General features: G+C 46.5%; 1 protein-coding gene across 1 annotated transcript in view; it reads right to left on the bottom strand.

Moving 5' to 3' along the window:
• Positions 1 to 226: 226 nt before the first annotated feature.
• The window catches only part of CD82 (CD82 molecule), a 43,031-nt gene continuing 17,128 nt past the window's right edge, over positions 227 to 26,129 (bottom strand). The window contains exons 2-9 of the mRNA XM_074584327.1: positions 22,690 to 22,771; positions 17,037 to 17,109; positions 13,164 to 13,288; positions 11,891 to 11,965; positions 5,717 to 5,824; positions 3,269 to 3,460; positions 2,889 to 2,972; positions 227 to 2,383 (exon numbers count right to left, since the gene is read on the bottom strand). Of these exons, the coding sequence (XP_074440428.1) occupies positions 2,306 to 2,383; positions 2,889 to 2,972; positions 3,269 to 3,460; positions 5,717 to 5,824; positions 11,891 to 11,965; positions 13,164 to 13,288; positions 17,037 to 17,109; positions 22,690 to 22,752 (798 nt within the window). The 5' untranslated portion in view covers positions 22,753 to 22,771 and the 3' untranslated portion in view covers positions 227 to 2,305. The remainder of the gene's footprint in view (positions 2,384 to 2,888; positions 2,973 to 3,268; positions 3,461 to 5,716; positions 5,825 to 11,890; positions 11,966 to 13,163; positions 13,289 to 17,036; positions 17,110 to 22,689; positions 22,772 to 26,129) is intronic.

Raw genomic sequence — 26,129 nt, 5'->3', positions numbered from 1 at the left:
CAAAGTTTACCCTAGAATATAGCCTAGGAAAATTGTCGCCTCCCTCTGCTGGGCAGTACCTTCGCAGACCACATTGATCTCACACATGGGCCTCAGAACAGCTTTTGACAGGCCCTTTGCTACCTTGAACAAACAAGGTGTCTATGATCTGCATGTAAGCAGAAGGGGGTAGAGAGGAAGCAAGGAGAAACCACTGCAATGCACAAGTCATAGGCAGAGATATATATTTTTTTTTTTAGCAAAGTCTTTATTACAGAAATATTCACCCTCTAGACTTTTATATCTGTACATGCATTTCTTCCAGTAGGAAGATGTTGCTAAAAACAGACAAAAAACAAAAGAGAAACCCAGCATGGGTTCCTTTTTACTTGCTGCTCAGCTTTGGCATCTGTAACCGAACAAGAATCTTACAAATAAGAACACATTAGAGAATAGATTTTGTGCTACAAAAGCTAGCAAGCTTTACTGCTAAGAAGGGTGCCTTCTGCTCTAGCAAAGGTCAGCTTGAAGGATCTGTGCGGGAGGGGGTAGGTGTCTCAAAATAGCCAAGCCTTACCAGACCTCCATAAAAACCAGCTACCCAGTCATATCTACTCTCCCCAGTCACTGCCGTGTCCAGAGATAAGGACAGAACAGGGACCCACTGCTGGGACTCTGATCCCCTGCACGAGCCTTTCTTCCCAGAAGGAAGACTTAAGTAGGTAGTGAAGCCATCCCTTTGAACTGCTACTAGGGTTATTCCTACCAACGCCATCCCTGACAAGAGGCAGTCCTGGGACCACCTCTGTAAGGCAAAGGCTCTCTCACCAAGTACCTTGTACCAGGTCTCAGGCAAGGACCACCCACTTCTCTCCCAAACAGCTTCCTGCTGTCAGGGTGATTGCACACATGTGCAACTGCTGGAAATTTGTTGTGCCTAAGCCACCTCTTAAACTGAGGACTTGCACCCAGCTCCCTTGTCTAAGGAGTTGGGTTAGTTTTTCACATACATTTCCTACTTTCTTCTGCTCTACACCACTCCTTGCTGCTGGCCACGGGCTGAAGAGAGCAAACAGCCCAGTCATTAAGTACAGAAACCAACCAGCCTGCACAACTGCAGAACCAGCTACTTATCCGCTGCAGTGCTGTCACTGGAGACAGAGCTCAGGATGCAGCCATGGCTCCAGAGTGTGGTGGAGTCAGAAGACTGGACAACTGAAATAAAAGCAACATATCTTTGCAACCTAAACCAGGCTGTATATCTCCAATATACAGCATCAGCAATCCTGTCAGATCCCTCCATATTCATAATGAAAAAACACAGCTAACAAATTTTATGTTCATAAAGGGGGCAGGGGAAGAATTGAGTTAATTGTAACCTCTAAAAAAGTTGGCAACCCAAGAACGCAACCAGCAGAGCCAGCCTGGGGCTGAGTCCACACTATGCAGCAGTCTCTGAAGTGCCTCCAAGCTGACAGGACCCAGCGAAGCAGTGCTAGGGGGAGAAGAAAAGGTAAAGAGGCAAGTGGGAGAAACACATAAGTGTCAAATCCAGAACCCAAGGGACCCATTCCAGATGCAGCTGAGCACCACCACCACAATCTGCCAGGCCCCACTACAGGTAGGTTTGACTCCCTCCTGGTGGCTTTTCATCATGCCCAAAGGGAAGAGCTCTGCTGAAGGCAAAACACAGCTGACTCCAGGAGCAGAAGAGAGTATGAGGGTAGTGCTCGATATTTCAGATGACAGCCTAGGCTGGATGATGCATAGTAGGAGATGAATCAGGTTAACTGCAAGGGAGGAGTAGGCCTATATATAAAGCACAACTAGTTACCACCACAAGTCAGTGAAGTAGGCAAAGCTACCAAAGCACTGGAATCTCAACAGCAATCCTGGCTCATGGGACAAAGAGATGGGACTTCTGGGGGTAGGTGGAAAGATGTGTGGAAGAAGAGAACGAGGGAGGAGAGGAGTTATTGTATATTAGGCCCGGTGGGTTGAAGAACATAGATACGAATAATATTGTTTAACATGGAGCAGGCAGCAAAAGCATTGTCCCCGCAGGTTAATCAGTCTCTCATGAGATACAAGACAGTTAAGTTCTGCTTCTTGAAGTAGAAATAATCCAGAGGCAGGGTGCAAGTGGCTCAAGGGCCCTATTGCCAGAAGATCAGGCTGTATTGCAGCTCTAACAGTTCTTAGCAGAGTGGTATCAGAAATGGGATGTCACAGGAACAATGGTCAATGGTTGGACAGTCTGGGTATGAGGCAGGAATGTTCTGTTTGCTTCTTTCTCTGTGGTGCCATAGCTCTGGAGTTAGCCAACTCAAGACTTGGGCACTTTGGTGTAGTCTTCGCTGTGTATGTTCTTGCAGAGCGAAATGGACAGTATCATCCCCAGCAGCTGTAATAAGCAATGAAGAATAGGAACAAAATCAGCAATGAGACAGATAATAAGGTGGCAAGAAAGGGTGGTACAGGGAGCAGAATACAGCAGTCCCCCGTGACACCACACAGATGAACAGAGTTGGTCCCCAATGCAATAATCAGGATGACAAGAACGTTTTGCTGCGAAAAGATGTGCCTTCATCTGCAATCTATGTTATAGGCTTTTTAAGGCAAAAAGTGGGATCTCACTAGCAGGATGTTTCTTGTCTCATTCTTCCTGGTTACGCAGGCAGTGAACTGCAAAGCGTCAGACACAGCACCAGGACCACAAGTAGACAGGGCCTTGTTCAATTTCTAATCCAACCAATGAAAGCAGCAGTTCAAAGCTCCAGGCAGACACAATGAAGAGCTAGAACTGCACTGCCATTAAACCAGTTATCTACTACTTGCAAAAATAGCTTTGCCTTTAAAAGAGTCTGTGTGGTGAGAAAGTATAGGTTCATGTCAAGGGAGTGACTTACCTCTATAACAGCAACACCAGTGCAGACCCCAAGAATGACACCAAGATTGTCCTTCAACCAATTCTCTACACCATCCATGCATCCCTATGGAGAAAATGGGTCACAAGGGAAAGAAGCACATATCTAAGTATCTCAAGAGTGAAAATCTGTAACATTATCTCCTTGTGCATGCAGAGATTATCCCAGTTACATGCGATACCAAGTTTCACAGTAGCTTTAACAGAAAAGGGCAGGATCCCTGTCCCCCCTTGCCCCATTTTCCACAGGTACTTCAAGCTATACTGATGTGAAAAAAAAAAAATGTTCTGAATAATTCCCAGATAAACAAAGACAAGGTGACTTCGGTGGAAGCTTCACGGGGCCTAGACATACCCACTCACCTGCTCATGAACGGGCCAGTCAGCGTATGTTGCAGTGCTGTTGACAGGGTCATCCAGATTACAGAAACCGCTATCTACCTCAAGATCCTTGGAACTATTGGAGCAGGAGCAGGGATATTCGGTCATGCTTTTGTTGATAAGTATCTCATTTTTTTCCCAGTCCTTTGCTCCAGTCCAGCCACAGCAGGCAACCTAATAAGCAAAGAGAGATCATCATGGTCTGCACATGAAAACAAACAGGCAGTGGAGACAGAAGTACATAGGAGTTCTCCACATAACAACAACAGTCAGGCCATACCGTTTGTGTGAATTAGTTACATCAGAATATCACCCTGGTCACCTGATGACAACCTACACATAGGGCCATGCAGAAGACAGGGGCATTATCTCCTACCAAAGAATCAGTCTGCTAGCAAACCAAGAGTTAAAGGGCCACTTCTAGCAGCCTTTGAGTATAGTAGACTACAATATGCACAGGCAATCCATAAAGCTCTCGCACACCAGTCATGCTAGCATATGAATCCTTCACAAGCCTTACTGCCGGAGGACTAGATACTCAGATTTCAGCAGGCTATGCAGCTTGACATCAGTTCTACAGGGTGTAATTTTTATTAGTTTTTGCAGACTAAATACTAGCAAACCTCATCTTATCTCCAGGTGACAATGCTAAACTGAAGTAAAAGTGCAAAACAGATGTTGCTGGTGGGTCAGCTGGAGGAGGGCAGTTGTCTTGTGTGACATATTTGAGAGATACTTTTTTTTCAGTCCCTCCAGTTCATCATCATCAGATTGATTTGGTGAGGGAGATGCAAGGCAGGCAAGAGATTAATGTGCTGACAGGACATCATGGATATTCAAAGACATCTCAAAAGAATTACTACCTAGTCTTCCACTAGTGATGCCATTTCCATAGGTTCAAATGTTAAGACTTTATTTTTCTTTGAGTAGCACACGTTTTTTTGAGTGGACATGAAGCAGGAACTTTTCATCTTCTGGTTCCCAATGGCGAGGTACCACTGATCTTAGCTGTGGCCCCCAGGGGACGCCAGCAGCCACCACACGATGGCGTCAACATGCCACCGAGCCTCTGCGAGTCCCGACGAGTTTGCACTCGCCTGGCTGCAGTTGGGACTGGCTGGAAGAAGGGGTGAGAAAAATTTTCCATCCAAAGAAACATTTACATTCCTCTACGGCCACGTGATAAAACTGCCACTGCTGGAGGGGAAAGCATATCGGCAAGTCCAGCAAAGAGTAAGATCTTAAGCAAGGATCCCAGTGCTTGCACGGTGGTACAGAACAGAAAGGCTATCAAACTTGAAGTGGAAGTTTAGGGAAAATCCCCCTCTGCTCAGAAAGGAAAAGTAATGCTTCAGTCTGATGCAACAGACATGAGAGCAGAGGTACGAACAACTGAACACCCACACCAGGACCAGCAGTTGGTTTCCAAACAAGTGTTGAAGATCCAGCCTCCAGAAGGAAGTACCTCTGCCTCACAGAGGTTTGGACTTCAACTCCAAGGCTGTTCTACAGAACAGCCACCCCCTTTCAAATGCTAACTCTAACATATGAGAGTAATTAAGACTCCTAACACTCAACTTCCCCACCTCTACAAAACCTTCTTCTTTTGTTCCTACATAAAAGAAGGGCTCAAGCAGGATCCTCTATCCACAGCAGACTCAGCCTTCTCTTGAGTTTACTAGCAAGGAAATACAACTACAGTGATAAAACAGAAGTAAATCATTCTCCTTGCAAGGAGGAGAAACAACGCAGGTCAGTGTTTTGCAGACCGAAGAGGAAACAGAAGAAAAATGCTATTACTTGTACTTGCTACACATCAGTCCCATGCTGGGCATGTATTTAACCACAACAGTCAGCCATGTCTCAGGCTTGTGGTTTGGCAGTAAACATGACTCCAGAGTGCCTGAACACTGACCTAGTTGCTCAAGCGCTGACCCTAATGCTAAAACAGAAACCATAGGCGGTTGGATGGCTCCCAAGAACGCTGACACTTGTAGAAGAGCCATCACAATAAGCAAGAAACATGCACTAAGTAGTAAGGCAGGCAGTGATGCTGACTCAGCTAGCAATACGCTAGGGACTTTACTTGCTACAAAATAGTATGCACTGTGGCTTTCACACAGGTCAGTATGCTGGAGGCCCTGAATACAAAAAGAATTATTGTGGTGCCATTTGATAGGCCAGATACATTAGGCTATGCAGCCAGCATTAGCTAGTCCTAACAGCCAGCATTCAGGAATGGTTCAGGGTCTTACCTAGTAATTGCAAGCAAGAGAGCTTTGCAGACACCAAACCTCACAGGCAGCTTTGTAGATCAGCCAGATCAATGTGCTTTAGTATTGCCTCTTCCAATACCTGTTTCCCTGTCCTCAGATTAGTTTTAAGGCTATTTACTGCACTGAAAAACAGCTGCCCCCCCCCATGACACACCTGTCTTTGCACGTAGTCCCAGGTATCTTGTAAGTTCCTCTTATCATCATTCAAAGGATCATAATTTTCAATCAGACTTTCAACTATGCTGGACAACTCTTCTTTCAGCTGGCAAGGAAAAAAAGGCAGGAGTGTTAGTCAATTCCTTGTAGTCTTTTCTTTGGGGCTTAGGGTACATAACACCCCTCCCTATCACCTTCCCCCCCAGTGGAAAAACAACACGGTCTCGTCATCATTATGGGTGTGAAAAGAGTTTGCTTTACTCTAGCTCCAGTGAATGGGGTTAGAGCAAAGACAAACACTGCAGCTAGAGATTACAAGCACTGCAAAAAAAGCAGAATAGGTAGTAGCTTCTAGTTAGCCCCTTTACAAAGGATCTGAAGGAAACAGCAATAGGAGCTCAGGCTATCACGCTCCCACAATACAGGTATTTTTATGTTGCAGCAAAGAGACAGACAGAACGAGTATTAAAATAATTGGAAAATGACTGTTTAATTGGCACATAAAGTAATGTTTAAAGAGAAAAAGCAACCAAGTAGTGACAAATCCCCCAAACTGACCTTGAAATACCTTACTCTGCAGTCTTGCCTATGCTTTTGCAGAGGCAATAAATATGATCAACAGGATGAAATGCAGAATGGGTTTGCCAAGATAAAAATCCCACTATGATGACCAGGTCTCATTTCTTGCTCAGAAAACTTTTTTCCAGACAGAAGTTAACACTACAAATCAAGCCTAGCTTTCAATATTGCATGGCCTGCTGCTATGTAAGAGGGAAGTTAATTCTAGAGAAAAATGAGTTAATTCTAGGTCCTCATTTCCTCCACCAATCAGTTTCTTCTCAAGTTGCTTTAGCAGACAGGAGACTGCTACTCAGGTTCCTCAGAAGGTGAGGCTTAGAATAAATTCCTTTGCTTATTGAGTACAGCATTATGCTTGTTACAGTGTTGATGAGAAGTACACTTGATGCACAAAGAAGTTCAGACATCAGGCCTAAGCCATCATGCATCCCTTTAAGACCACAACAGAAAGCAAACTTCAACTCACAAGAAAGCAAAGTTGTGAAGTCCTGGGCAAATAAGTTTTATAACATATGGAGGACAACTGGAAATGTACCACAGAAAAATGGGATGTTTGGTGGCCACAAAACAACCAACCAACCCTATAGGCTCCAGTGGTCCAGAGTCAGAGAACAGAAACAGTCTTAGTATGCATCAGGAAAACCCTTCCAGGAGAGACTGGGAAATAGTAAAACAATTGCTCAAAGCACAAACAATTTCTCTTCAGAAGCGTTATATGCAGCTTTGGTCACTCAGAAAAAGCTAACTGCAAAAAGTAACAAGTACAGATGAAGCGATATATACAGCCTCAGTCTTGAAGGGAAGGCAGGACAGCAGCTTTGCTATGCAATGCAACAGCTAAAGCACTGGTACTTTCCAGCAAGTCCCTGCCCAGGTACAGAGAAGGGCTACAAACATGATGAGCAATAAGGACACAGAACTAAGTACGGTTATCTTGGTAAGACACAGGCCGAAAACTGCTGCCTGCCCCACGCGAGATAGAGTGAAAGATAAATGCAAGCTAAAGAACAACATAGCCTTAAGTACTCACAGGTGACGTATTTCTAACCTTGCACTGCAAGTGCAGCGCAGATTCTGATCCAGAATCTCAGTCACTGCAGTTCACCCCTACTGCTAAGGGAAGGTATGAGTCACTCTGCTCCTGTGCGCAGCTGGGTTTTTCTGACATACAGCTGGTGGAAACTTCCCTTTTTCACAAGGCATTGATCTGCCTCTCCCCAGACTCCTAAAACTGCTCCTTCTATATTAAGACAGGAAGTACTACAACTATCTAAACTCCTCATTAACAGTCTTATCACAAAGCTCAGGTGTATCAAATCATCCCTTCACACTCATTCCTTATCCAGAGATATTTAGACCTTTCATTTTGATGAGATGTGCAAGATACCACCCAGCAGACTCCTTCACCTTCTTCCTCCCACCTCCTTCTGAAGCCTTTCTGAGCTCTTCGTGAGGCTTGTATGTGAGGACAGCTGGTACTGCTGACAGACCCAGATCCCAAGAGGTTGGAGAGAAGTGGCATTAGACTTCTGGAGGGATGGGACAGAGTTACATCAGCCTGAGCACTAGGATGCTCCCATCCCACGCATTACTTTTGTCTGTGGTGCTACAGCAAAGTTCAGATCAGTGGAAATGTGGGGGTTTTTTGGTTTTTTGTGTTTTTTTGTTTTTTTTCCCCCCCCCCTTTTCATTCTACTGTCAAGCATTGCAAGTGATCATGGCAAATCCAGAACACCCACGAAGAGAAGCAGTGCTTACTGTTAGAGAGAAGTTTGTCTACATGAGCAACTCTTCTTCCTAGGAAAACTGCAGCTCAGTTCACTGGGATCAGCTATGTCAGGCCAGACAGATGGGAGCTGTGTGATCTTTCTTCTCATCATGTGTAGCTCTTCCCCTTTTAATTACTTCACTTCCCCCTTTCCTTCCCTTCAAATCAAGGCAACCTGACCTGGTTCTCACTAATGAGATTGGCCTTGGCTGCTGCCATAAGCCTTATCAGTTACTAAACCCCTGAGTTCCCACCCTCACCCCTCCCGCACACTGCTGCTCCACATGCAGAGGGAGTCAAGGAGAGCTGAGTTTGTTGTCCTACCCTGGGCCCATCTAGCCCCTTAGCTATTAGGCCAGGTGGAACCTAGTGTCACTTCTGCAAGAATCCCAGGTAGTGCCTCTGTTCTCCATCCCAGGACCCCACTGCAAGCAGAGACAGGGCCTGAACTAGATGTCCCCAATCACAGCTGCACAGGGAAGCTCTATCTCTGCTCTTCCTCTACTCTTACACAAGAACAGGCAAGAAGTCTTACAAACAGCTCTGGTTTCAAAAAACTGTAACATTTCAGTTAAATAAAAACTCAGGTGTTCTTAGGTGTTTCAGAAAGTTATTGGAGAAAGGGGGAGTGTTACACAAACAATAGCACAGCTCTGGAAGGCACACACACTGAGGCAGCTTGTTCACAGGTCTAACCAGCAGAGCAGCCCAAAGAGGAAACACAGGCACCTGCAGCTGATCACCCTTCCGCACTTGGCAGAGGAAAACTGAAAGAGCAACAAGCTAAAAAGGCATACTGAACACGTAGGCAGGCTTTCAACATCCTTGCCATCTTCACCCACTTAAGGTCTGTCAGGCCTCGGTGCTGTGTGGGGCATGATTGCTCCAAGAAATGGCTACCCTTGCTTTCTGGGCTCCCGCCGCTCCCCAGCTCTAGCTAGCCCCATGTCAGAAGGGTCAACCCCGCCACCCCACAGCAGGGGCAGTCAAAGCCTTGGCACCACCACCACAGACCACTGCCATAAAGCAGCGGGGCTGTCAGTCTCCCCTTCACACAGGCTTACTGAAGAGGGAGCTGGGGAAAAGCGAATACCAGAAGAAAGAGCATAGGTCTTTTGATTTCAGTCTTGATCACAGAATGAATCATGCAGGCTTCTTCCACCGTCAGACACTGCTGGTCATCTATCCTGTCCCTCTGTCTGAGACTCAAGCTAGATCCTTCCCCCAGCATTCCTTAGCAGCTGAAAAGAGGCTCAGAAAAACCCAGGAGGGGACTCTCACCCCCCCAGTCACTTCAGATTCTGAAACTAATGCATAGTCCACAGCCCCAGGCAAGTTGCTGCACGCAGTCACACCGGCCTGTTTGCTGCAAACAATAGCTAGCAAGTAGGGCAATTCCCGAAAGACCACTGCTCTCCTTTGCTCAAGGCATTTAGAGCCAAGCTGCAGAGTGAATTAGGCCAAGAGAGACCTTGCCCAGGCTCTCGCATGTTGAGGGGCTTGTGATCCACTAGGTGTAGGTAAGTAGCAACATTCATCTCACAAAGAAAAATGCCGTTTGCAACATATGTGACATTTTGTTGTCCCTAAAAAAACCCATCCCACCACACAGTTTCAGTCACCACCACATGTAGGGAAACGGGTGTTGCATCAACTTCCTTCCAGTAGTACTGGGCAATTCCAGTCTGAAGGGGCATTCCTCTAGCAATGCCCATGGGGAAGGCAAAGCAACAGCCTTCCTGTCAGAGACTCAGCCTTTTACAGTTACACTAACTCTATTTCAGCATACTTCCACATGTCAGGGGTGAGGAAGGATTCTGACACTGAAAAGGAACGGATATTCCAACAAAAAACCCACGAAGTGCATCTGTTCAGTAGCCATTAATCAAGAAAAGGGCAGGTAGAGAGGAGTCTACCCTCCTGCAGTGCAGAAATAAATACTTCAGTTACAAGAAATGGAGGAGCGAGCATCACCACGCTACATTCTAGATCCAAGATCCTTTCCTCCACTCTTGTTATTCCTTGTTTTATATCTAACCGAGTTCCTGAAGTCAGAAAGAAATAAATACAAAGAACACAATAGACATCTAGGGACTGGATCTCCAGCAGTTTTCAGTTTGCTTCGCTGTGCTCTGAGCTGTCCCGGGATGACGTACATCAAGTGAAGCAGAGCGACACGCATAGCGTCACTGAAGCGCAGCCACAAACCAGTGTGTGGGAGGTTCCAGCCAACAGCATCCTGAAACAGTTTTTCTTAGTGCTCTAGGCAGGTACTTCGGAGGGTCCCTGAAATAGAAGGGCTCTAGAGGAGATTTTCCATAAGTTTTGTTCACTAAGGACTGAACAGGAGCAATTGTTCAAAGCCCAGCTTCCCCTACCGTTCTGCTGGATCCATTCAAGTGGTGATCTCAGCCACACCAGCTCCAAGGGCTGTGCAGAATAATCCTCAGCACTTTTATTCTCTCCCTGGTCTGATTGAGGTTCAAACGAAGAGCTACAGCTCAAAGGCTAGAGTTTTCTACAGTAGAGTGACAGCTGGAGGAGAAATACCAACAGAGGTATGGAATTTCATGGTCCAAAAAAGCCACATTTCCCCATCACAGGGGAATGCCCATCCCCACACCTCCTTCCTCTGCATTAGTCAGAGCTGTTACATTGTGAATCAGCAGCTTGTTCTAAGCTGCAACTTTACCCAGCTGCTAGCCAACCTTTCAGTTTCTCCTTCAGCCCCAGCCAGACCAGAGAGCAAGCTACATTCACCCATTTGTCAAGGAACCCAGCCAACAGCTGCTCAAAGTCACCACAGCCACTTGTACAAAGCTCCTATCAGCTACGCCGGGCACAAGCACTGTCCCCCTGCTCCCAGACTTCACCACCAGGCCCCATCCATAATTTCTTCAACCACCTGCTTTCTATAGCCACCTAGCAGGAAGGCTGGCTTAGGAGAAGCAAGCACAGCTGTGCAGAGGTATAGATGCTTGGTTATGTGGCAAAGGACAGGGTTACCCACAACTGGGACCAGGAACCTGTATACCAGGACAGAATCCAGCAGGGACCCCACAGCTATAACCTGCTCCCACTGCATGAGTGTGGCTCCCAGTCTAGCTGTCAAACAGCTGGAAGCTAACCAGGCACTGCCCCGGCCAGGGAACCTATAGCCAGGATGGGCTGTTGCAATGCACTTAAGTAACTCAAGAGTTATTCCCAAGCCTATTGGAGCTCTAGAAGCATACACTGTGAAACTGCATTCCTGACAAAGATGTCCACTTCAAAATGTTAAACCACTTGGCTTTAAGCTCAGACTGTAGTACAGGAACTGTCAGATACTCGGGTTTGCTCTTGGGGAAAGAGGACAGCTCTTCCAAGGAGAGTTTTACACACAGATGCAGAAGGGCTGAATGGACAGAACAAGATGACACAATGAGAAAGGCCAGTCAGAAAAGCAATCACTCAGGCTGGGAACGCCTCAAGGCACTAGTGATGGCAACATGGTACTACTACATGCCCAAATAAGTAGTCTGCAGCAGGATCAAGAGGAGGTGTGATCAAAAGCCTTTCAGGAATTTCTTTTTACTGTTCCCAGTACCCAAAAATAAAGCCTATACACCAAGCAGAGCTTCATAATCCTTGAGAAAGTAGCACTACTGAAGCTGGCAGACACAGAAGCAGCTGAGCAGATACAAAGCTGCTGAGCTGGGGTAGAGAAATGGAGAATGCAGTTATGCCTGCTAACAGTATAGCCCAGTTTGGAAGAAAGACTTTCCAGGTGTCTCCCGTTTCCCCGCACCAAGACCAAGGAAAACACACAGAGTAAGAAACACTTACACGTTCTTTCTGGAAGTAGATGACCAGTCCAGCAGCAACCTGAGTTATGAGGATTACCATCAGGCAGGCGAAGTACTGGAAACAAAAGAGAACAGATGACCACTATCAGCCTTTAGAAAGGTCTGTAACATAATAGCACAAGTTTTAGTAAGATTTCATATACAGGAGAAGTTACGACATTGAACCAACACCTTTGCCTGCAGACAAGCTCTGCTATCAGCAATGGTGTCCCCAGTAAGAGGTTTAAGTACAAGCATCTACATCAGACCAGTGCACTTCAGCACTTCTCCCATCAGGTCAACGGGAAGACTTCAGGGAGAGAGTTTACAAGCACCCTCTGCATGTCAATTCCAACTGGGACTCCCTCTCCCACCTCCAGCTGCATTCCCAGTCCACTCTGACCTCAGTCAGTTGGACTGTGCATACCCCAAGCCTCTATGGCAACAAAAGTCAATTTTACAAACTTTTTTTTTTAATTATATTTAAAGTAAATTACGCTTTTTTTAAAAAAGCGCTATTTAATTTGTTTGGGGATCTAAATTTAAGATTCGCCAGCAAACTGCTTTTAAGAAAAGCTTGACATCCAAGGTTAAACAGCGGCAGCTACTACCATTCCATTAGGAGATGTTCCTGATGCCAACATATACAATGTGGCCACACTTGGTTTCCCACACATACGTGCTCTGTATAAGCAAGAGTCAAGTAGCAGGCTGAGGTGCAAGAAGCTAGTGTCACCTCATCCATCACAGCCAGAAAATTTCCTAAAGATGAACCATTTGAAGAGAGGTCCTGGCATTCAGGATGTTGCTAGTGGAGTCTCTCACAACTCTTGCACTTCCCACAGAAGCTGAACTTCACAGCACAGCAGGACACTGTCACTCCTCTTCTTCTCCCTCACTGCCCTTGATACTTGTCCTTGCACCATTGACAGCACAATGCTAACTGGGAAGATGGGGTGAGGGGGATGATGTACAGGGTCACTTGGGACACGTCTCCTCAGCAAGCAGTCCTCAACCCACTGTTTGCAGGGAGTGTCAGTGACATCCCCTCTCATTGCGCAGAGCTATTAGCTCATCATCAGTAATGTCTGAGAAACACTGCTGCAGCCTGCTGACTGCTGGAGAATTTAACGTATGCAAATTAAGAACTGGACCTAAGTTGATGTAGCAGAAGTACTGTCCCCAGAAGACCAGAGCTCCAGCTACAATCCAACAGATATTTTGCAGGAGAGGTATTAAAGGGTGGATGTAAAACATAGTGTGAATTCTCTCACCAGACCCAAGAGACATCGGATTTCATTGACTGCTCCAAGACAGCCCAGGAATCCCATCAGCATAGTGAGAGCCCCAACACCAATAAGGATGTATGCACCAGTCTTCAGGGAGGGAGATGACATCTCTGTGGGGGCCAGGAGAGGAAACAAAATTAGCTGCTGACAAAAGTGACATCTGCCATCACCATTTAGAGATTTGTCTCCATATCTGCTTATAATAGTCTATTGTATTCTACAAAGGGACTGCACAGAGGCATGTTGAACATGGGGACAGAAGGCTGCTTCTGGATGCCTTCTCATAAAGAAGACTTCCAAAGCCAACTCGCAGGTCTCCATTATCTCAGAGCCTAGAAGACTCACGGTCACTCCAAAAAAAAAAAAAATGAACCTTGTTTGAAGAAAGAAAGTTAGCTAGCTGCTTACTGGATTTTTAACTCCCTCATGAATGCACTCCGAGTGAGAGTACGATAAAGCACGTTCTGCTCCACAACTACTGCCTATTTGTTTCAATTCTCTTCGCTATCTTCAGGGAAGCTTTTTTTCCAAGTCCTAAAAACCCTCTTTGGTTTGGCTTTTCACTTTAACACACTATTCCTTGTTCCAGGCACTCTGTTTTTACTTATCCACTCGCAGTCAGCAGTGGGACACGCAAACTCCATGGAGCGTAACATGATGCAAGAGCTACAGCTAGTGTTGAGCATAGACAATGTGACAGGTTACTTGACAAGTCAGTGTTGAATGGCTTGTGGCCAGGCACTCACTGCAGGCTGTTGCAGCACCTGTGCATGACCCCCTGCAAATAGATGTTAATCCAGGATCAAAACAGGTATCATGCCCAAATTAGCTACTTTTACATAACCTCCTAGCTATCCCCTGCTATTGTGTTTGGAATGACTGTGTTCTTCAACCCTCAACAGGTTTTTCAACCAAGTTTATTTCAGACATACTGGTGCTGTCAGTCCTCTCCCTTCAATATTTAGTACCATGAGCAACAGAAGAAACAATGTCTTACATATGGGTTGGTCACAGGACTATTTCTTGCAGAATAGGATTGGATGGAACAGCATTACAGCATGAAAGTTGAAGAGATTCCGTCTAGAAATAATAACCAGAAACCTCATTTATCATGAGGTGACCTGCAAGCCATGCACTGTAGGGGAATTCTGGATGTCCAGAGATTAATGAAAATAATGTTCCTAGAGCTGAGCATTTAGTTTCCTGGACAGAAGCCCCTGGAGGCAAACCTCCTCTGAGCTCCTCCTGAAATAGCCTAAAGGACAGTAACCGAATCCAGACTAACACTCTCCCCACTAACACATACCTCCCTCCATTTCAGATACCTGGTGCAAGTCACCACCTTCCAGACTTTTTCCCTAGAACATGCTGAACAGAGGAAAAAGATCAGTTGTCCAAAAATGAACCAGAGCTGTTTGCCACACAGGTCACTTCAGCCTTGATTCATTCCCAGGCCAGACATACACCACAGAAACCAGGATGCTGCTCCTCCTTCCTCACCAGTCCTGGGACTCTTGCTGTGCAGGTTAGGTGCTGATACTGCAAAGCATTCACTGAAGTAGCAGCCTTACAGGAGTGGCCTTCCAAAGACTACACTATTCCCTCCCCCAAAATCATGCAAGCGTCCAAGTGCCCAGGCTGCAGCACCTCCACAGTGCTAGAAAGCAATTCCTTACTTAACTTCTTATTAGAAGAAAGAAAAACGTATTTCCAACTCAAAAGCCCTTTGGAGAAGTGACAGTGGCAGGGGGACAGGAGCTGTGCTTGCACTTCTCATCTGCAATACATCTTGTCTTGCAGGAGAAGGCTCTGCTGGCAGGACGACTCCTGCTCTGTTTGCTGTCACTCCATGTTTTCCCCTGCACTGGGCAGGGGGCCAAGCAAGCACAACAGGCTCCTTTGGCAGCGGCTGGAGTGCCCTGCTGCACTGGGCTCCCTCCCCGATGCCTGGGTTACTAAAGCAGAGGGAAAGAGAGGGCAAGGCATGGGAAAGGAAGGGAGGGGGCAGGGGGAAGGAGCTGATGCTGGAAATCTCCAGGAAGGAAGCTAAATCCTTAAATGCTCTGTTAGCAGAGATTCTGTGTAAAATGGGAAGAAGCAGAGCCAAGCTCAGGGACTTTATATCGTGAAAAGTGGCAGTAACACTCATCAGCCGGGGGGAACGGCTGCGGGCCCACTGGTACCAAACACACCTCAGACCGTGAGGCATATGGCAAATAGCCAGGCTCTGATAAGCTCCTTTTTGGCTGCCTATATTAGAAGTGTGTTTTTGCTCATGCCCCCACTTAACTAACCAACACCTCTTGTTGTGTTTCCTGCCCTTCTAGTACTACAGTAGCCAGCCAGACGCCACAGCACAACAAACAGAGCTAGCGGTGGCATCTGTGTATATGGCATTAGCGGGGGTGTTGCCTCCACCCAGCACCTTCCAAAGCCAGGCCAGAGTGTTCAGCAGGACTCGGGAGATCAAGCCTTTTGCAGGATCAATGTAGTTGGGAACAGCGCTATGAATGCCATTACTGTTCATTCCCTGGGTCTGCAAGCAGCGTGCAGGCAACCCTCCTGCAGCATCTGACACTGGTGACAGAGTCAGCAATTCTGGAGGTAGTGGCAATGGGGAACCAGACCCGTCAAGCAGAAAAGTTGTTTGAAGCCCCCTCTAGGAAAAAGCACAAAGGAAGCAGGGCTTGTGAAAGATGGAGCTGAGCTACTCATTTGGTGAGAGTCCACTTAGAGCCCTGCAACGCGCAGGCTCTGCTAAGCCAGCTTAGTTTTTTAGTTGTTGCAGAAAGCAGACCCTCTGTTAAGACTCAAGTCGACGCTCTTGGCTGCCTTAAAGGGGAAGGAGGCTAGCTCCTCACACGTGCAGTGACACAAAACACCTCTGATGGCCAGGCTAAGTGTCATGAAGTGTATATACTTGAGTATGCTGTAGAAGTTAGAGCACTAAATACTTCACACACCTACACCTTCCATCCCCCCTCAGATCTATATCCTCTACTGCTCAGGAAGAAACATACTGGCTACTTCCAACGTATATGAAGCTTCAATAAAACCAGGTATTTTCTTTCTTTGGCATTTAAAACAGTCAAACTGAAGTAAATCACTACAGAAAGCAGTGGGAGCATAGGGGACTTGCATAGCAAAACTACATTAAGGCACTGGGGGCCTTCAGACACAATGGTTAATAGGGAAGCTGTTGTGGAAACACAAAGCATGCAGTAAAAATAGAATTACACACTAGTCCCTACATTTAAGATAAAAATATTGGAATTGTTGGCAATTCTGACCCTGGTGTTGCAATCCACAAGACCAGCTGGAATGCTGTGTCTCCAGGATTGCTCCCTTTCACCCGGTTCCTGATAGAGTTCCATCTTGCTGTACACCATGTTACTGCTCAGGTCACAGACTGTGTATAAAAGTATTCCATAAAAGCCTTCCAGTACCTAACGGGGGCCTACAGGAAGGATGGGGAGGGACTCTTGATCAGGGAGTGGAGCGACAGTATGAGGGGTAATGGTTTTAAACTGAAAGAAGGTAGATTTAGATTAGATATTAGGAAGAAATTTTTCGCTACGAGGGTGGTGAGGCAGTGGAACGGGTTGCCCAGGGAGATTGTGGATGCCCCATCCCTGGAAGTGTTCAAGGTCAGGCTGGATGGGGCTTTGAGCAGCCTGGTCTAGTGGGAGGTGTCCCTGCCCATGGCAGGGGGGTTGGAACTAGAGGATCTTTAAGGTCCCTTCCAACCCAAACCATTCTATGATTCTATTGCCAACCCTAGACTACACCATGGTCAAGCACAGCCCCAGACTAGAGTTGATTCAGAAGGAGAAAGAAGATGAAGAAATATAATCTTACGTAGAACCGCAATGAAACTGGTTTTGTCGGCCAGAATCCATATTCCAAAACCTAAGATCACAGCACCCAGGATCTGAAAGAATAAACACACAAAGGCTTATTAGTTTAGACAAATAAGAAGAGGCTGCCACCATTCTCCATACTTCCAGAGTAAAAACAACCATTCTTTTGCTGTTCCCACCCATGTCCCCCATAGTACTCCTCCCAAAGTAAACAGGATTAGCATGACTGCAGGAAGAGTGCCTCGGCCAACTGCACAGGAGCCCCAGGTTCTGCTTGGCAGTCCTTCACACAGTATTTTAGTAGTACACAATGTTGTATAGGAGGGCCCTTTAAAGTGGCCTGAGGAAGAGACACCCTGCTGCTAGAACCTTGTTGTCAGAAGCAAAAGGTAAGTGCACTGCTTCTGTGAAGAACCACGGAAGGACAAACACATCTAGCACATGATTTTAAAGATATTTTTGAATAGAGAAATCCCTGACCCTATGGGACCAGGCTGGGAGCCAGCTGCCAAAGGATTAGATATCTGGCAGCTGGAACCTTCCCAGGAAGGAAATCTTCAGCTTGTCAGGCTCTGTTATAACATTATGGCTTCAACACACAAATGCAAAAAAAAAAAAAACCTAGCAGCATTCACTTTGCATGTGGGTTCCCTTGAGTGAAACGCTTTTCCCCTTCCAAAGCCAAGCTTGGGCATTTTGGCTTGGCCACTACTCTATGCCAGAACACCCCAGTCCCTCAAGCCAACATATCTTACCACCAAGAGAGCATCAGGCATTATGAAATATCAGACATGGTCTCTGCCTTGCTCACCACAGAGTCTTATCTAGGGCAAGGATTAGTAGAGTGATATGTCCCTGTGAGGGCTCAGCTGAATCCAGACATTGAACTGAGAAGGCAAGAGACATACAGTCTTCCCATCTCAGTTTGAAGGAGGGGGGAAAGGGGGAAAAAAGAAGAAAAAACCAAACAAAACACAGCATGCCCTGTTTTAGCTTCCAGGTGTCACCATGTTTTATACTAGACTGTGAGGTGTTTGCATGTAAATGACCCCAGCTCCCAAATAAGGATGACAGCACCATTATATCCACAATAAAGTAACTATGCTGAGAAGCCTGTAAGTCTGCAGGTTTGATAACAAGCTGAAACTTGTGCCATTCAGTGAACTAGAAGTGGCAAAGGCTGGAAACTACTTGTTGTGCGGAGATCTAAAACAGACTTTGAAGAAACAAGGAAGAAGGAATGCAAGCCAGATGCTTCCAGAGGACATGAACTGCAAGCAGCAGTTCTTACACCAGTGTATTTCAAGATAGGATGAAGTGAAATACTTAATCAACCAACAGGGGTGAAGAGATATTGCAATTCTGTGCTTCATTAGAGAATGTTCTGGTATTTGGGAGACAAGGAAAATGCCAAACCACCACCTGAAGCAAGTTGGCAGAGAGGATTGTGTGGACAGACACTGGCTCCCCATTTTGAAAGTTTACAGTATGCTCCAGCTCCTCATACAAAGAAGCTTTTCTGAGCAAAGATAAAGCAACAGTCTAAAATAAGCTGCTTGCAAGCTTTCCTGGCTTGGCAGAGGGCGCAACATGTAGTTAGCTCAGGGGATAGGATTAGAAAGTCACCAAGCAAGTTCCCATCTAGGAAGATGGATGAAGACGACTGACGCAGCTGCAGAAAGCACGTAGATGCTGCATCCCAGAAGAAAAAGATAAAAAAAGAAAAAAAGACAAAATGGCAGTAACAAGAATTCCCCCTTGCCTTATGTCCCAACATGCTTCACCGCAGCACCCAATCTGCTGATCAAACTAGTAAGGCCCCTTGAACATGCAACAGCTGTGGCCCCTAAAAAATTCCTCTCAAACTTGGTATTGCCAAGAACTGCTGAATTTGCAGTTTGAGGCAGTCTCACATTTAAACTACAGTCTTAATAAAATATTTGTCTTAACGAAGATGCAAACCGGGCTGTATGAGACATCTCTCTTGGCTCACTGACCCTGAAATGTCACCTAAGTTTTGCTGTTGCTGACAAAACACAGAAGGGCTGCTGAGCTGAGTTCCTGGGAAGTTGTTTGTTATGAGGTGCTCAGACTATCCAAGGTCTGTTTTCACTCTGATCTTTGCTCTAGTCCACAACTCATGTGTTTGCCAGGAGCTGCTGTGGAAAACACTAAAAGGAAAAGGCAGAGAGAAAATAAGCCACAGGGAGAAAACAGTGTCCTATTATCAACAGTTAATTTACCTCCTAGCAGGATAGTAAATCTGCTCAGCATCTTCAGGAGTTTGCGTAGCAGAGCGAGGCTGCTTCTGTCACTGGCTTGGCTTCAGACTCTCCAGAGAAGAAATCATGTCTGCCTTCCATAGTTTAATTCCTCTACTCCACTACTTTAAACTCCTGAAGTGGGAGTGGAGATTTCGCCCCTTATTTCAGCAAGATCTCCTTCCATACCCAAGCCAGAAGGATGTAGCTCCCTCAAGGCAGGGCCAGCAGGTTCCCACATCAGAGCCCATTGAAGAGGGGCATGGAAGAAATACACTGTGATGGAGCTGACTCAGCTTTCTGGAAAGAGCGGCTGGGGGTCTCCAGCTGTCCTCCCCAGCGCTGCCTTCCTCCACACTTACATCACACAAGGTAACGTTGAGCCCAGCACGGGGGGCCAACAGAAAGGCTGTTCATTTCCAGACGTTGTTTTAGGTAGTAGCCTTCTGCTCCATTTACAGAAGGGTTAGAAGTGGGACAGACAGTTACATATTCTAAACAAATGGTTTCCAGAAACTGTTGAACTTGTCTCACAGAACTGTCTTCCCTTTAAGGGGAAGCACCTGCTGTGGCCCATGTCTGCTACCCCAGAAGGTAGAGATGTGTTAAGTTTTGATTAGAGAAACTAAGCTTATACTCTAACCTTATGGTTCTTTTATCTTTTGTAGCAAGTAGGCAAGCAGTCCAAATAACCTTCTTCCCTTTAATCAAAGCAGGTCAAACCCTTCCCTGAAGTAAGGCTCCAAGACTGCAAAATACCACCAAGTCCCTGAACTACTTCAGCTATAGCAGGGGACCTTCTAACAGACCTCGAGCTGTAGAGGAGTGCTATTTCAATGACTAACTAACTTCTAAAAGAGTCTCTAACGTGTCTCTAAAGGCTTAATTCATCACCTCCAAGCAAGGCTGGAAAACACACTCCAGACAGTGAGGGCTGGCCTGCACAAGGTGCAATCACAGAGACTCAGCTCAGGGTGCAGAGCAGGTACAGAGCTCCGTCACCAGCATTGTCACATGAATGTGCAAGCACTTTCCTCAACAAAACTCAGCAGCTCTGGGAAAGCAGCATGAGCTATGCAAAACCTGTCCATGCTCACAGCAACTCAACAGAAGCAGTTTCTCTGCTAGATTAATACTGATCTACCACACTGTATAAGCTCAAGAATACCTCCCCCATTTACACCTTGAACAACCATAACGGAAAAAGCTTCTCATGTCAACTGCTTCCTATGACAGTGAGAAAGTAATGGATACCACCTTCCTCAACACCTGGCATGTGCAAAAAGCCTGCCATCGGTCAAGACAGAAGCATGCTCAAAATCCATACTCTAGAGAAGTAGCAAGCTCCCCACCAGAACACAGCCGCATCAAAGGGGAAGACAGCCCATGCTGCACGGCGGGCTTAGCAAAGGAGCTCATTAAAGCAGCTTCTCCCTTCGGTCAGCACATACCTCCTCACACCCCTCCTTAAAACTGTTAGTCTCCAGGCCCAGCTCAGTGCATCAGACCAGCTTTCCCCCAGAGGGAGAGGGGCTGGCTGCTACACCAGAGGGGCTGGTTTGGAACAGGGTGTGCACAGGACAAAGAACAGCTGCTTCCCATCACTTGCAACCCAGACAGGAGTGCTCAAGCCTCCCCAAGACCCACGGAGGGATTCAGTGCCTGCCATCCTCCCAGTCTTGCAAAACATAGGAAAACGCTTTTCACTGCAGACGTAGGTCGGCCTGACGAAGCAGTTCAACTCTGCCTCCCAACAGCACCGCTATGCCCGCAGGCTGCCTGGGACCATGCCTGGCTCAGCAGAGAGGGGAGAGGAGGGCAACATGGAATCGCGATGCCACAATAACCATTGATAGCATCCAGCAAAACTAGCGACAGCGTTGTAAGGCACCGTAGTATTTCAGGCTGTCATCTTTCCTCCCAGGCTTCAAGAAAGTTCTCTTTCTTGAAGAGAACTTTCTCTATAGAGAGATTAGCTGATGAACTCGGACCTGGGCTTAGAGAATAAAGGAAAACGACACAGTGCCCAGGTACTGGGCTTCATTCAGCAAGACTCAAACCCTGACTTCGCAAATGCAGCTCTGCTTCCCAGGGTAGACTGGTTAAGTTATATGCTGCTTTAAAAGTCCAACTCTTCAAGAGAGCAGATAGCCTGGATGCTGGTATGTCTTCAGAGGAGTCCTACAGTAGTGGAAGGACAAGCCTGGACTCAGCTGGATTTTTTCCTACCCTTAAAGCAGACCAAATCATACTCAGAGATCTAGTGGCACTTGAAAAACCTCTCCTCTCCCCTCCCTTCCAAGAGTCTTCCCCATGGATGCTTTGAGCACCCCTGACTTTCAGCCCTTAGACCAGAGCTAACTACTTTTAGGATGGAAGCAAAACACAGAAAGGGCCAGCAGAGTACGCCAAGGGAAAACAGATCCAGATGTGCCTCAAGTTCAAGCTCATGTGCCAGCAGCACAGCAATGCAGGAAGCAAGAGTGAAGCTATGTGCAGGGACAGAGACCAGAAAGCAGTGCTCACCTTATCATGCTCCATTTCCCTCCCTGCCCTCCCAGCCTGACCTTCCTTTCCCTTACACGCTGCACAAAGGATAACAATATCAGACAGACTATTTTCTTGCTAATAGGTGGACAGATGAAACCTGATGCTTCCTCACTACACCATCCCACTGCAGGAGGGCAGCACCAACAGTACCATCACCGTCCACATGACACACAATATTTATGCTTCACAAAAGGATGCATGCAAGAATGTGTATGGCCCTCCCAGACCCACTCTGATCCAAAAGGAGCTCATCTTTTGCCAAGCCTCACACTTGAAAATAACTGCATCCAGTGGGCTGCCTCATTTCCCCAGGTAAGCCTGCCCCAGTCTCCCCAACCTCCCAACTCCATTTCAAATAGGGGACTTGGACTAATTCGTCTTGTTAAAAATCAAAACCAGCCGTTGGGACTCGAACAAAATTAAAGTTGTTCTTTGAAGCTTGCCTGGCCTATTTAGGAGGGCATTGCCACTACTTGGCAGGTTTTGTAGCTTTGCAGCTCAGGGGCAGCTCAGCTGCTGCTCCAGATGTGGCAGAGAAGGTAGTTATAACTACCCTCCTCCCAGAAAGGAGCCATAACTCCTGTTTTCCCTTCCCACTGCTAGAAGGGAGCTGCGTGAATTGGAGACAGCCAGTGGGTACTGGGAGCGGAGCTGCTCGACATACCTGGGAGCTGCACAGCAGCTCTGATGTCCCTCAGCTCCAGGGATTCCCTCCCTCCTTCCAAAACTCTGGCCATTTTATTTAATGAACACACTGGGCGAACATCCAGAAAAAACACCTTTCCAGCTAATTTTAGTCCAGTTCTTCCTTTCTACTCTGCAGATGCCCACGATACTTACAAGGAACAGGAGATTGAAGAGGAAGAGGAAGTACTTAGTGACTTTTAGGCAGCCAGACCCCATCTTCTTTCACTTACGGGACCTAAGGGGAAAGCAGACAGACAACCAGTTATGTTAGTGACAGGTCCTCCAGGCAGTTTCAGAGCAACACCCTCACCGTGTGCAGAGCTCTGAATCATCTGGTGGGTCTCAGAGCAGACACACAGAAAGCACGTGTTCCATAGACTACCTGAGTTTCCTTTTCAGGAGAGCAAGACAAGACACCACCACCACTACAAATACAAACAGCCACTGTTGCCAAGAGCTCCTGGAGAGTGACAGAGGGCTATCACAGTTACAAGAGGGATTTAATCACAAATACACTGCTAATTCCATCACTATTTATACGGACTTTGCATTAATAGCATCAACCGAAACACCAACTCTAGCTACCGCTCCCGATAGAGAAAAGGGATGCACTTATCTGAAGAAGGAGCTCACAAGGCCAGCTCCCTCCCCCAGAAAATCTCATCTCCTTGTGGCCCCTAAGCAGCTGAAGGAACACTGAAGAGATGCTTTGGCAACGCATGAGGACCAGCAAGTCTGCTCCACAGTTACATACTACCAATTCTGCTGCAAGATCAAGACGGGCAAGACTTCAACAAGTCCCAGTTTCCAAAGCCAACCTCACATATTCTAGGCAGTGTGGGAGCACTGGTAAGACAAGATGCCGGTTTTAGTTTGTTGGTACCAGCCACACAAATTACACGCATCCATGGAGTGGCCAGCAAACAATACAGAGAAGGCAAGAGACAAACTCCAGGGCAGATCTTCACCACAGAGAGAAGGCCTTATACTGTATCTGAAGTTAATACTGCTCAATTATCATGCTGGAAGCCTATGTAAACCCGCAGGAGAAGAGGTGACAAGGTTGCTCTCAACATTGCAAATTAGACAGCTTATCAACAATGGATCCTCATCAGGTCTTTAGGTACAGGACCTGAGGAGTAAGTAGATCTGTATGACTGCAAGCTACTGCAATTCTCACTTGTCTGACAGCAAAGAGCTCAGAAGTCAGAAAGAAGAACTACAAACCACCCCCACTACTAGAGTAAGCCTCCTCCAGGGAAAACAGCACAGCTGAGTAACACATGAGGACGGGTGAGGGAACGTCTCAGGTCAGCTTTCCTGCTTCTTCTTCCTCCCCCACACTCAGTTATGTTTCCTCATAGGCAACAGAGGACTTTTAAGTTCCTTAAAATTTGCTCTAGCAAGCTCCTTGCTCAAAACAGGCCATGCTGCCTTAAAAAGCAACACCCGGAGGAAGAGCAATACCAGGCTGGGGTCACCAGTCTGGTCTGGGAAGAGCAAGCCCTACCAGTTCTGGTTCCCTGCTGCCAGCCTGGGTGTACCGAGGGTCACTGGAGCCCAGTATGTTCTTTTGTTTCAATCAAAGGCTTTTGCTTAATCCTATTAAATATTTAGGTTAACTCTGAGAGCTAAACTGGTAACGCGGGCCTTGTTATAACTTGCTAGTCTTCCCACCAAGCAATGGTTCGCCCTCCAATTCTCAGGAGAGAGCACGAGCCTGAACTTCGTGGCTGAAGACAACACTACTGCTCTAACTTAAAGGGATGCCACAGCTAGAGCCTGTGCTAAGCCCATCGCTGCACAGCACATAGCAACATGCTATTGAGATGGGAAAGCAGCACAGATATACAGTCTTGGCCAGCTATGCTACAGGTCGATCTTAAAAATCCCATCTATCTAGCAGTCATTGCACCTAAGGAGCTCTTACTGCACTGTCAGGTTAGCATCATCTCAAGTTGCATTTTATTCAGTTAACTCCTCAGGTCAGAGTCCATAAAGCCAGCAGTACCCAAAAGTAAGTCCTTCAAATTAGCCAGGGAAAGCTGCTGCAATAGTTTCTGGTCCATACTTACAACAAATATCAAACACACAGCATTCCCATTTCCAGTCCCCCCAGGTGCAGCCATCAGCTATGAGCTGGTTCTGTTCCAGCAGAGATGCACTATACAACAGCTGCATCACTACCAACCTATGAAAAGTGAGCGAAGGCTCTGTTAGCAGATTTTTACCCTTGGTTAACGACAGCAAGTTTACTCAACAAGCCTTCCTCGTGTTAGAGCAACTCTCCTACCACAAATGCCAGCTTGCTGTCAAAGAACAGCTGTAACCCAAGAACTTCTGTGCCCCGTAACAGGATCTCAGAAAAGGGGTGAGTATTTGAGCAGGGACTGCACAAATACCACTTGCTTCAAGCTGCATGCTCCCTTCCTTTCCTCTGCAGGAGATATATTCTCTCAGGCTGTTAATCCTGGCAGGCACCAACACTTAAGACTGCACTTGGACAGGATAACTAAGACATAAGTTTTCCCATCCAGCTGGCTTGCTCACTGGCTTCACCATGAGCACATCTCCTCTTAATAGCATCGCAAACTGGAGCCTTGCAGTCTAACCAGAACATCGAGGCAGCCAGGTCCCTAGATGATGATGAATGTCCGTTGTGGGGGATACGAGTGTTTTTCTACTCTTCAACCTAGCCAAGAACTAAGCTAGATACTAACCTTCTGCACAAGGCACTGGACTTCTTACCTTAGGATGTCCGGTCCCAGGTGCAGTCCTCCTTATTTTCAAACCAGAGGGACAACTCCCAGTACTTGCTGATTTGCTTCCTAACACTAAATAGCCATGTGCTGCCTACATCCAACTCTGTCCATGCTACTTTGATTAGTCAGGAAAACAGAGATTTGCAGAGCTGTTAGTACATTTACAATAGTTATCTAAGATAATTAAGTAGTCAAACAAGTTCAGAAGAGCTGTTGTGGAAAAAGACATACTTGAGGTGATAAAAGATTGCTTTCAGGGCTCTTCTACTCCTAGCTATTTGTTAAAGGCATACCATCTTCCGTGCTTACTAAAAAAAACAAAACCCCAAAATCCAACTGTGCATTACAGCATTATGCACTGTTCTCCTCTTGCCACAGGGAGATATACCACTTTTGTAGCTCCTAGCAATAAAATAATTAAAAGTACAGTTCTCAAGCCAAAAAAGAACCAAGTTTTTAGGATTTTGCTTTGAGCTTTTAAGATACTTCGGGGCTTCACATACTCAAACATTAGAGATTTTCCAATTCCTACACTATCCTTAAGAAATTAAACTTACTTTTGTTCACTACATTAATGAAACTCCTCAAAACCCTACCTTCTGAAATTGAACAACACAGTCACAAAACTAGCAACACCGCCATACAGTAGAAGTAGCAGCTCAACAAAATTTGAGATGGGTCAGGTTTGGAAGCCGACGAGCTTAAGTTATAATAACTGGGCGTATGTCACTCGGCAGTGAAGGGCTGGCTTAAGCACCGAATCTTGCCAGCCAATGCTGCCTGCGGACTGTGGCACTCAGAGCTGACCATTTGCCTTTTGAGATTGGTCAA

The sequence above is a fragment of the Larus michahellis genome, chromosome 4 (assembly GCF_964199755.1).
Source record: "Larus michahellis chromosome 4, bLarMic1.1, whole genome shotgun sequence".
In the NCBI taxonomy this organism is placed as follows: Eukaryota; Metazoa; Chordata; class Aves; order Charadriiformes; family Laridae; genus Larus; species Larus michahellis.
This window is presented reverse-complemented; position numbering and strand designations above follow the sequence as displayed.